The sequence below is a fragment of the Rhipicephalus sanguineus genome, chromosome 9 (genome assembly GCF_013339695.2).
Source record: "Rhipicephalus sanguineus isolate Rsan-2018 chromosome 9, BIME_Rsan_1.4, whole genome shotgun sequence".
In the NCBI taxonomy this organism is placed as follows: domain Eukaryota; kingdom Metazoa; phylum Arthropoda; class Arachnida; order Ixodida; family Ixodidae; genus Rhipicephalus; species Rhipicephalus sanguineus.
The window spans coordinates 12,901,450-12,913,707 of NC_051184.2; the positions used below are offsets into that span (position 1 = coordinate 12,901,450).

At 44.1% G+C, this 12,258-nt stretch overlaps 1 protein-coding gene across 4 annotated transcripts in view; it reads right to left on the bottom strand.

Annotated features, from left to right (window-relative positions):
* Nucleotides 1-12,258, bottom strand: part of LOC119404600 (AP-3 complex subunit delta-1) — a 150,393-nt gene that overhangs the window by 119,388 nt on the left and 18,747 nt on the right. For all 4 annotated transcript variants that reach the window (XM_037671155.2, XM_037671154.2, XM_037671153.2 and 1 more), the window contains exons 8-9: nucleotides 3,634-3,707; nucleotides 1,320-1,369 (exon numbers count right to left, since the gene is read on the bottom strand). In XM_037671155.2, coding sequence (XP_037527083.1) covers nucleotides 1,320-1,369; nucleotides 3,634-3,707 — 124 coding nt within the window. The remainder of the gene's footprint in view (nucleotides 1-1,319; nucleotides 1,370-3,633; nucleotides 3,708-12,258) is intronic.

Below are 12,258 nucleotides of genomic sequence, written 5' to 3' on the forward strand. Positions count from 1 at the left end.
ATGTGCCGCTGTGCAGAGGAAGAATAAGCGAGTAAAAGACAAGAAGCGGACCAATATTTGTTTCGTAAAACATGCCAACGAATTCACTGATTGTCGTACAAGTGTGGTGTATAAGGTCCCTTTCAGCTGCGGCCGCTTCTACGTAGGACAGACGGGCCGCTGCATTAACCAGAGATTATTAGAACATAAAAGATCACTAACCGGAGGCTCACCTTCTTATCTATGGTTACATAGTCGAGATTGTAAGTGCACGCCAAAATTCAATGAATGCGCAGTTTTGTACCAACATAGGAATGAAGAAACGCGCCTGATGATTGAGGCATGGCATATCGAGAATAGTGGCAGCGCATGCGTGAGCCAACCATCGATTAACTTGCGTAAAGATGAAATCAAATGCCTTAACAGTTATCTTTCGCGTAGGCCCCCACGCGTGCCGGATTGATAGGTTCGCCTATTGCATGGGCATGCGCAGATGAGTTTTCATGCCTTCTTTCTTTTCCGCCGTTGTGCATCTATTCAGTTGTTAGTCCACGTTTGTGGTGTCCTGACTTCTTTCTTGTGTTCGTGTTTGCACACCCTGTCTTTTTAGAAAGAATAGCTGTGAACACTGAAACAGAAAATGTGATTTGAGGGAAGTTCCCAATTCTTGCTAAGTGTGCAGGTTGCCAAGTAGGAAAGTGCTGTATCTTTCACTAGTAAACACAGTCACAGCAGCACATCACAAGAATATTAACAATATCTGGGGTTTTATGTGTCAAAACCACGATATGATTATGAGGTACGCCGTAGTTGAGAGCTCCGGACATTTTGACCATTAACGTGCACTGACATCGCACAGTACACAGTCCATCAAAATGCAACTGCGACAGTCGGGATTGAAGCCGCAACCTGCGGGTCAGCAGCCGAGCACCACTACGCCAATACGGCGGACACACACCACAAGGAAGCGCATTCTATAATAAACAAAAGTCCTCCAACAGATGACAACAGCCACTTGTCAAAGCAGCCCATTGCATTTATCTAAAAAGTTATATTATGCCCATTGTGCCTTGTAATGCAATCAACCATAATGACTACTCAAAAGACAAATCCTGCAGAAACACAGCTCAACACTCATTCTTGCAAAAGACAAAAAAAAAAAAAAAGAAGGATCAACAGTCGTCCAAATGCAAACATGCTGTACTTTTGAAGTGGTTGTTCCGACCAACCTCATTACAACAGAGCACTCTTATCTACCAGCGCTAACAAACCAAATATCAGAATGTTGTTTCACAGGTGGAAGCTGCAACGCAACAGGGCCACACTACAATCCCACTCACCGGCAATGACTGTGTTGATGCACTCATAGAGCAGGGACATAGCAGAGGTGCTGAAATGAGCAGGCAAGTATTGCAACTATCATTTTCATTTAAGCTCATATTACTACATGCCTTACACTTCCCATAACCATAGCGAATGATGCCAAATTACAGAAACCTCACACAAATGCAACCATGGATGATCTGATACGAGGATTGTCCGTAAAATAAGGTTCCCAATGATTCTTTAAAATGAGAGACATGGTTACTGGCATTGAATAACACATTTTTGGAAAGCTTAGACATTGCCCTATTTTTCTACACTACCACCCGTGAGATCAGTGCATATTTGCATGATGTGTACCGTATTCTTTAGGCCCGAATTGTAGAACTCTCCCCCTGTGCCACAAGTGTAGCTTAAAACCTCTCCTTTCAGCTCCTCTCTGGTTCTGAAATGCGTCATAACCAGGTGTCTTCCCTTTTTTTTTTTCTTCTATTCAGGGAAGGGATGGTAGTCACTTGGGGATATGTCTGGGCTGCAGGGCGGGCGTGTGACAGCATACCATGCAAAGTTGTTGGTGAGATGGTTCGAGCGATGTGCGGACGAGTGTTGTCCTGATGGGAACGCATTCCCTTCGTGAGCGTGCCTCTCCTCTTCTTTCAAATCGCGCCGCGAAGCTTCTTCAGCTTCTCACAGTAGTGGTCCACATCGATTGTTCTACCGACAGGCATGGATTTGCACAACAATTACCCCTTCCTGTCCCAAAAGACGCTCGTCCTCACTTTGCCAGCACACTATAGCTTTACCAGCAGACAGCGTTTGTTTGAACTTCCGCGGATCCAGCGACTCTGGCCGTTTCCACTGATGGTATTGTTTCTTCATTTCCCGTGTCTTGTAGTGGGCCCATGTCTCGTCCTCAGTGACAGTAGAGTCCAAAAATTCCTTGCCATTGGTTTCGTAGGCCCGAAGAAATTCGCAGGTCGCTTCAACACATTGCTGTTCGTTGTCTTCCGTAAGCATTCTGGGAACCCACCTTGCACAAACCTTTGCGTACCCTAAATAGTCTCTCAAAATTTTATCAATGCAGGTCTTGGTGACATCAGGGATCATCTCGTAGAGCTCCCGAAACGTTACGCTTTGGTCTTTCAGCATTGTTTCTTCCACTTTTGCAATCGTTTTGTCTGAAACCGATGGCCGTTCAGAACGCTGTTCCTCGTGGACGTCTGTACATCCGTATTTCAATTCTCTGCCCCATTTGTGCACGTGTTGTACGCTTATACACTTTCGCCCGTAGTCTTCGTGCAGTTGGGAATGCATGTCCACCAGCGTAGTGTTTTTTGCACAAAGAACAAGCCTGGGCGGCGACTGTGAGCGGAGGAACCGAGCTACACGGCAGCGTCGCCGGATACACCGCGTAACAGCGTTCCTTGTGACTACACTTCTTGAGAACCTTATTTTACGGACAACACTTGTAAAAGCAAGCAAGGAATGCCACTAACATGGCCTAACTAGTTCACGTAGCCTTACCATGTTGCCAATATCAAAATATGTTTTAATTGCAAGAACTGTGATGGGTCTACGAGGCATGTCGTAGTGTGGGTTAATTCTGACCACCAGGGAGTTCTTTAACTTGCCTCTACATACGGGTACACAAGTATTTCACCGCAATCTAAATGCAGCCACAGTGGTTGGGAATGAAACGCACGTACTCGTGACCACCGTGGCAGGTGGTTCTCAAAGTGCTACCAGGCTGCAGGTACTTAAAGAAGCTAGCAATAGCCAATCACAAGTGATCTTAAGAGTGGCTTCGGAACCCATGATAGCACCATCTTGCATGGCTCAAGTATTGCATGGTACCTTTAAAGGATAACAACATACGAACTGGTACAACTAGCAAAGGATGTGAAACATGACATTCTTAAGTGCCACCTGGCCCAGCAAAAGCCCTGCTAGTGCACTATGCACCCTTTTATCATTACAGAGAAGCAAAGGTGACATTACGTTCACTCGCGCATTTCCATGCCTGCCTGGTACAGGTGGTACAAAAGAGTATGGGCACTCTACTCTACAGAGTACAATGCTGGTGTGTTCATGCAACATATTTATGCGTGCTGTTCAACCAGCTGCCGCTGTCACCTCTCTAGTCTTCTTGTTCCTGCTGCTTTCTAGAGTGGCACCGCATGCACTGTTGGCCAGCAAGCTCAACTGACTGGACAGCCCAGGGCAGGCTCAAGTTATGCAAATTAAAGGAAATGAAAAACCAAACAGCAAATGATGTCTGCTAGTTTGCCAGCCTGAGAGTAAAAACAGAAACAACGTCAGAGCCTTGGTTACCTGTGGATTAAGTTAGTTAGGGGCTCGATCAACTTTTTCCCCAGCCTAGGCTCAAGTGGGGTGAGGGCACCAAACTGCAAAAGGAGACAGGCACGACACACTTGGCACTGGTCACCAGAGCAAGGCACCATTCACAACAGTGAAAGCCTGTCCTCCTCTACGCACACACCAAACAAGTGAAAACAGCACCGTCAAAGGCCTTGTACGCTGCGGCATTTTGGAGAAATGGTGACTGGAAAAGCCAATCCACATTGTGTGCTGCCACAGCAAATTACATCTCAAACAGAACAAGCTCAGGGAAGGTGCCCCAACACCGTAATAACGTCTCATGCCTGACCACGTCCTATAGTCTGATTGAGCAGATATAAAGCCATTGACTCGGTGTGAATGATGCCTGTCAAAAGGAGCTAAGGGGCAGTGTAGAGGCAAACACAAAAAAAAGCAGCGAAGCAGAGGCAGTGTGAGAGGCCACGATGCAGCAATACTACTGCCAGGCAGCAAGACATGCAAGGTGGTTCCCAAGTGTTGATGCAGTGGCCGTTACCTGCGTATTATGTTAATGAGCGGCTGACTCAATTTTCTACCCAGCCTCGGCTCAATGTAGGTCAGAACCCCAAACTGGATGGAGAGAGAGAGAGAGAAAGGGCACACAGGTGACACACACAGGAAACACAGACACACATGCGCACACACCATGCTATGATGGGCACTTTTCCAGTCACCAATGCTTGAAAAAGCCTCCACAAGCAGCTATCCTGTTGCAACTCTCCCATTCAATAAGTATGAAATAACGTCACTTTTTGAAAGAAAACTGCAATACGCAGCCCAAGGCAAATTCAGCAAAAGATGTACAAGAAGTTGCTAGCAGAAGGATTACCAGTAAAAAGACTAAGCAGCGTGGAGAGTTGGGCGAGTTGATAAGAGTTCATTCTGGTCGAACTGCGCAGTGGGACGAGACACGAAGCGAAAGGCGCTCATTTCTCTTCGTGCGTCGTCCGACTGCGCAGTTCGACCAGAGTAAAAAGACACTCAGACTTTGGTCAGCACACCTGCAAGCATTGTGCACAGCTTGTTCACACCAAAGCAGCAGATGTAAAGCCCAGACAAGCTTTCTCATAGACCTACTTCACTTGCAGCATTACACCTCCAAGTGTGTACTATTTTACAACAGATGTTTCTTTTTTATGTGAGAAGACATTAATGACCACACAGCTCATGTCCACAGTAATGCACCAATTGCTCAAGTGTGCACACCAACCACATTATCCGACTGAAACCTAATATCCGATTCCAAATTCTAATGCTCTACATTGTCCAGATCCCGCACACGTACTGAAATCCGGCAGAATTTTTCTGGGCAAATGCCATGACAAGCAGTTGTTCTAAGATCCGCTCGACATTTGACACCAGTACAGCATGGAGGGGCACTGCATGCATTTCTCAACAACAATTGCCAAGTAGGTAACAGGTGCAGACATGTTTTCAGCAGCAGTTATGGATTCTTTCAGCTCTTTTTATGCTTACGTACGTAGGTCGCACCAAAACACACGCCACCTTAGAGCATTGACACAGCTGCTTCAGCCATCAGCATAAAGGTTGCCTCTCCACTCATCTTGTAGAGCAAGTATACTTTTTTCTTTTTTTTACTGCAACTAATATTAAGTTATGGTGAGGCAGCACAAACAATGTGACAGTTAAAGAACAGCACTTTATCCCGCTCTGTACCGTCATTCAGGCTGTTTCAGTGCAAGGCACGTAAACCAACTAGCCTGGCTAACAACCCTTGTATGGTACAAAGTTTTTTCGGCAAGGTACCCCAACTAACCTAGACCAAGCTATTACACAAAAATCTTGATACAAGGTCAGCATAAAAGGCTGAAAATGAGTGCTGGTAAAGGTGAATCGACTGTTTTTACATTTCAGAGTTGCACCACCCTTGAAAAACAAATTTATTTGAAAAAAATATTTTATTTTTCCAAAGTGGTATTCGGATGGGGAAAAAATCCCGGCCACCAACGAAGAGATTAGTTATTGTGACAACGTCGCCACAGTTTTACGAGGTGGCACGCTCCTGCACCCCTGGGGAGGAACAAACAATCTATCAATGTTACCAGACTACTCTGGTAACACTGATAAGAAACCAACGTTAGAAGAGTAGTCTGGTAACACTGGTCTTCCTCACCGGTTGCCTTGCCTGTGTGACTGGGGGACATCTATGAGTAATTCACTCGGCTCCACCCTCATCCCCTGCAGATAACTCCCCCCCATGTGGTTACTCCTTATTTTCTTCCACAATATTTAGCAACAAGAACCACACGTTTACCTTAACCTATTAAAAAAATCACGAGCATCTTTCCAGCCCTTCCTGCGCGCATCTGGAAACAGAGGTGAAAGCTTCCAATTCAATATGGTACATCAACCCATCAGAAGTGTTGCTACACATGAATATTATGTCACTGCACCTTGTTATAGCCTATTATAAAACCTTGGAATAAATTTTATAAATGCAAGTGTTCTTGAAATAAATACTACGTTCCACTAGAGGGCTGAGGGCCTTCCATCTTCCTCCTGGTCTGCAAAATGCATATTTAAGCTCAATAATTGGTCTATTTGAGTTTATCAGTGCTATAAATGACGTTCTATGATGCAAACAAGGGCATACTTGGCAATCTGAATCAGTTAGGCATAAAATTTGGCTAGCAGACAAATAAAGTGTCCTCCTAAACCATTGCAGGAAGGCTGCACATCAGTCAACTTGGGGCGCTAAACAGGCAAGGAACATACAAAATTAGAATGTGCCATTCTTTAGAAGGGCCCATGCTATAACTGTAATAAATGTTCAGACATTGCACTTTTTTTTATTACCTAAACATTTGCTTAAAATCTCTAAAAGCACAGGGTAGGACAGAATAAAAAAGAAAGATTTTAGTTTGTCTTTGCCATTCAGAAAGGGTACCCCTTTGTACGTATCTTCCACATTCGTGCTTTTCTTAAAAAGTCTTTTTTTTTTTTTTTCTGGCTGAAAAACAGTTTTTCCAAAAGCAAGTAGTGAGAGAATGCACCCCGTGCTTACCATTCATTTTTATCAAAAATCTTCTGGTACGGACCTCAAAGGGTTTGTCTGGAATCTCCTATATACAGTAGAACCCCGCTTATATGTTTTTCAAGGAACCGTAAGAAATAAAAGTAAGAGCCGGGAAATGCAAATAGGAAAAACAAAAGAATGTTTTGTGGCACAGGATATTATTTCATTGCTTACGATTGAAGAGAAGAAACAGAGCAACGTTGCCTGGACTGTTTACTCACGCCCAATGAGCACAAGAAGTTTTTCGAGCACCTGCAGTGTCATATCCTTTTAATAAATCTAGTGCCACCATGGCCGACACATGGCAAGCGATCACTTTCGGCGATACTTTCGCGAGATTGTCACTGGATGCATCGGCGTCTGCGAGCGATAATGTAGCGCTGTTGGCCGGACCCCCGCAGCTCGTGGTAGTCGGTCGAACACCTCGCGAAAGTAAACGGCCCCTGCTCCACCAACTACTAGCTTGGTCACTAGTGCACACATTGGCCCACTCTGCCACGATCTAGTCGTCGGATGGAACTGCGGAAATGATAAAGTCGTCATCCACAGAAACGTAATCAACGTGTGCGATTCTTTTGGCACCAACAGTTGTAGGTGTGAAAGAACTAAGCACACACAACACCGCCAGCGCAACGAGTACGACCACGAGCTGCGTCGCCTCCGACAAATAAGGATGATGATGAGTCCACGCCAATGTGACTGTGGAAACAAATGCCAATCTCTAAGGCCTTAGTTTCACAAGCGCTAGAAACATGCATAAATCAATTACGTCATAGACACCATGTCTGCAATACGAATCTCGAAGGCTCTGCTTTTGTTCACAAAAACCAAAAGTATGTTACGCTTGTTTCTTGCACCGCTCGTGCGGCTAACCTTACGGTCAAGCCAGGCCAAGCTGCGTGAAAAGTCAACGTGGCCGCTCTCTACCGCGGTCGCTTGGCCGGCTCGGAGCACACTTCGTGACATCTCATATGGGAACAGTCCCGCACATGCAATGTAACAGCAGGGTTCCCAATACATTAGATCCTATGGGAGCTATGCCGGGGCCAGCAAAAAACGACGTAACAGCCAGGAAGCAGTGAGGAACGTAACAGTGGGGCTCTACTGTATAAGAAACTGTCAGGTAATTATTGCATAGCCAATTTTCCAGCCAAGGCAGTCCAAAGACGCTGTGCGCGCTCTTCTTTTTGTTTCATATTTGTGCTTCGGAGCATGCCTGTTCCTAGCTGTATGACACCTTGTCCATGCCTGTCCATATGTGAAGATGCTGAAAGCCAAGAAGGTCTTCAGCAAGCGCAAATTTCGTATGAACTAATAGAGTTTTCTATCACCGACTTATTCTTCCTCATGCTCAACTACCGTAAAGACCGGAATATAGGTCGAACCCCCCACTTCCAACTACTGAAAATCGAAAAAAATAAATGTACATGGAATAACCAAAGTATCAGAAGGTGCGCGCCTTTACCGTGTAACAAACGCAATTTCAATTTGTGCACAGTGAAAATGCCATTTATTTACACGTAAGTTCCACGTGGCAGAAAGCCAAAAGATGGGCTCAAGCATTATCTTCATAAAACGTCACAACCGTCTTGACAGCATTGATTCGGATGCACTTTAAGGTCACCGGTAGCGATCACGACACGAGCGCGGCTCCCAGTTGAACTGTGCAGCCTTCGTTTCCACCTCTAGATACGCTGCAGCCTGGCACCAAAACAGTGTTCTGATCGCTGCGTGTCGTCGTGTGATCCTTCAGCATGAACGCTTCTGTGGTGAACTCGATCTGCCCGCTGATCATAGCCATATGTGCCTGTGCTGCTGTAACCAGAGCTGCTGGCATCAACAAAGAAATAGTGATTGGAAGAGGGAGAACAGCCGTGCAACCAGTTATTGTTTGTGACTCCCACTCGCGTTCAATTGCGCTAGCATCCCAACACACCTTTCACACACTTCAGACCAGATTTCTTCGTGCCTTCCCGAACTCGATCACTGTGTTCTTGAATGCTACGGTGAACTGTCGTCAGCCACCGGTCGAGAACAAGAAAGAAAGCACCTCGGAGCCCAAATAGATTCACAAGACAACAAAAACGCAAAATTACTAGATCGCCCATGGCACGCGGCGATGGAGGCGGTTGCCCATAGTGGCCAGACTTCAAAGTTTTTCTGCCACTGACCGGTATATAAGATGGGGGACGACTTTTTTAGGGCTGGTTTTTGAAAAAAAATTCGACCTATATTCTGGTTTTTACGGTATGCTTAATCAGATTTGTTTACACTTACCTTAGCTGCACTTATTTAGCTGAATTAGGCGCAATCAGCATAATTATGCCACATTTAACTCGTGTATCTCAGGTGGGTTTGGTTCGATCTCACACTACTTATTTAGTCCTAATTAGGATTAGTCTTAATTTGCACTAGTAAGGCTCAACTCGGTAAGGAGTAATTAGTAGAGCTGTGCAAATAGCAAAATTTTGGGTGCAAAGCGAATTCGAATATTGAAGTGTGAGTGCGAATCAGATCGAATATTTTTCTAATATTTTTCTAATATTTCTAGAATATTTTTCGAATACTTCGAAGCTAAATTGCATAAAAAAAGTTAGAGAGGATTCCTGAGCATATTCTTATGAGATAGCAACATGAAAGCGTTTCTTTTCGCTAGGTTAATGAAGCACTGGTGGGCTGGTGTTTCATAGTTGTCTTATCAAGAATGAGGCAATGTAGAGGCCGAATTCTATTTAAGTACATGATTTGGTGCAACCAAAGTGTTGCCGAGAACACTTTACACGTGATAGGCAAAGATGCCATTTCCTCAGCCTCTCCTCCTCTTTCAACTTCTGTGGAAGCCCAACTGATGTGGCAGATAAGGGTGTGCTTCCTTCAAGTCCGGAGTTCCAAATCTGCCTTGTAGACGTCGATATATAAGAACATCTGAAATTTTGGATGCTAAAAAGCTTCGGCGTCCATTTTTTTGGACTTCCTGACCAAATTTCAGGCCCCAAACAGCATTAATTGAGCCCCCAACTCTTCCACATCTTTCATCTCCATGTTGCAACCAACGTTTTCTTGAGTTAATACATTTGTGACCGTAGTGGAGCTTGAAAGGCAGCTTTGCCACAATACGGGGGTGTGATGAGGCGAAGCATACTGAAAATCTAGGGACCACTTCCAATCGGACGTTGACTGTCTCTTGGCAAAGTTCGACAGTAACGGAGCTTGAAAGGCAGCTTTGCCGCATTATGAGAGTGCAATGAGGTGAAGCATATTGAAAATCTGAAGGGGTCACTTTCAATCTGACGTTGACTATATTTGTTTTTGGGAAGTTCGAATAGTTCGAATAGTAAAATTCCAGTGCGAATCGAATCGAATAGCAAACACTATTCGAAAAATATTCGAAATTTCGAATATTCGCACACCCCTAGTAATTAGTAATTTCCCAAGCTTGGCTTCTCTGGGCTCACAAAAAATTCGACTTGAATTAATTGGCCTTAATTAGGTATGGCTTATTTAGACTTAATTACGTTCAGCTTAACTAGACAATACCATACCCAACCATAATTAGATTTGGCTATACTCACCTTGACTCAACTGTGCTCATCTAAGCTTAACTTGGCAATGGCAAGCTGGGCTAGGCTTGATTAGGATTAGCTTAAGCTTACTTATGCTTGGCTTTATTAGGTGATACCATGCTTCAGTAGGCTTAATTAGGTTTGGCTAAACTTACCTTGGCTTAACTAGGCTCATATAAGCTTAACTTGGCTTAACGTGGCAAAGGCAACTGGGCTGTTTTCTGGTGATGCCACGTGGCGTCACCAGAAAACTTAATTATGCTTGGCGTTATTAGATTATACGATGCTAGCTATGCTTGGTTAGGCTAATTAGCAGGTGTAAAAAGTGATGAGCGCCAGGTGCTCAAGCCAGCCTCACGGCAGCCGCTACGTAAAACAACAGCGCAGATGCGATGGAGCAAAGAAAGCCACACTCAGTTGACTTTTTTCTACGAGCGCCATAACCATGCGACATGAGAGGCCACTTGATATGACGGGCATGCCCATCGCTGCTTCAGTGCTGCTTCAGTGGTGCTCCACAGCAGGCGTCGCGTGTATACTCACGCCTGTACCTAACAAGTAACCTCTGATCTGTACGACCTGTATCTTAGTTATGACTGTTGGCATAGCACCCACATTTTGGCAAGTTTTAACTAATTTAAGATATATTTTTGTAGTTTGAAAGGCATGTTCATCTTAAATGTTCTAAAAAAACTAATCTTTACAAGACAAAGAAAGCGCTGTAATTTTCAGACTTGAACACTGAATGTGTTTCTTTTAGGATAGTGACACACTGTGGAATTTTTTAGTGTTTGCCTGTAAGAATCTGAAAACTTTTCTTTAGAAAAATAAACATTTCTTGTCTAAAAGAGACAACATTGTGGAAACATTTTACAATAAGTTGATAGCCTTCACACATAAGGGATGCATTAAGTTTGCATAGAGGGTGGTTATGGTGCTGCGACTTGCGACGCTTAACAAGAACTTTTATTTAGGTGGTTTTGATGTACACTCAAACCTCATTATAATGAAGTCCCATCTCACACCAAAATAACTTGGTTATATCCAAAATTTCGTTATAAACATATATTCGTAACACTGTATCGATGACAAGACTATCCTTCATTTACTTCCCTATAACTGATAGTTTGTTATATCCGTGTTTGTTTGTTATACAGTAAAAGCTCATTAAATTTGGAAAATTGGATCATTTGGACATGTTCTCTGGACCTGGCCAGTATATGCATACTTTAATGGCATCGAACCATCGTTAATTCAGACTATCTTCAATGTCCCAAAAGAGCAAAAATGGCAGACAACTGAAATGAGGCATCGCTATTTTCCTCAGTTGATGACCACAATTTTGTCCACATGCGGATCTAGCACTCGGGAGCTTCGTTTTGACCTGATGTAATGTGAACACAATGTCACAAAACTCAAACATGGCGGAAGTTGTTTAAGTTGAAGAGCTTTCAGCTGCGATCTGCATTCTAGCATAAAACCCACTTCCCACAACGCGACGGATCGCCACATGCGTGTGGTGGTGTAGCACCACGCGCATGTGGGTGCTACACCACCACACGGCAGTAATAAGGGAGCATGCTTCGGAATATTTAAACGCAGAAGTCTTGCACCGTGGTTACAAGAGGACCAAAATTGTGGCTTTTAAGAAAACTGCTCTCATGCAAAATAAGCGTACGATTTACATATTCATCAAGAAAATGGAAGAGTATTATTGTGTTACAGACATTTGTTCATTGTTTTCTTCATACTTTCGACAATTTGGCATTTTGGGCATTTTATGCTTACACACAGCATAAACACATTACCGCCACTGCAGTGCCACCACGCAACCCATAATTGTGCCACAAGGGCCCCGATATAAACGTACATTTGCTTATAATCAGAATGAGCTTTTAGCAACCAAGAACTGCAGCTGAATTCATAGTCTACATGTATTTTAATTTGGAACCAAAAACAGAGACCACAAAGGGTTCA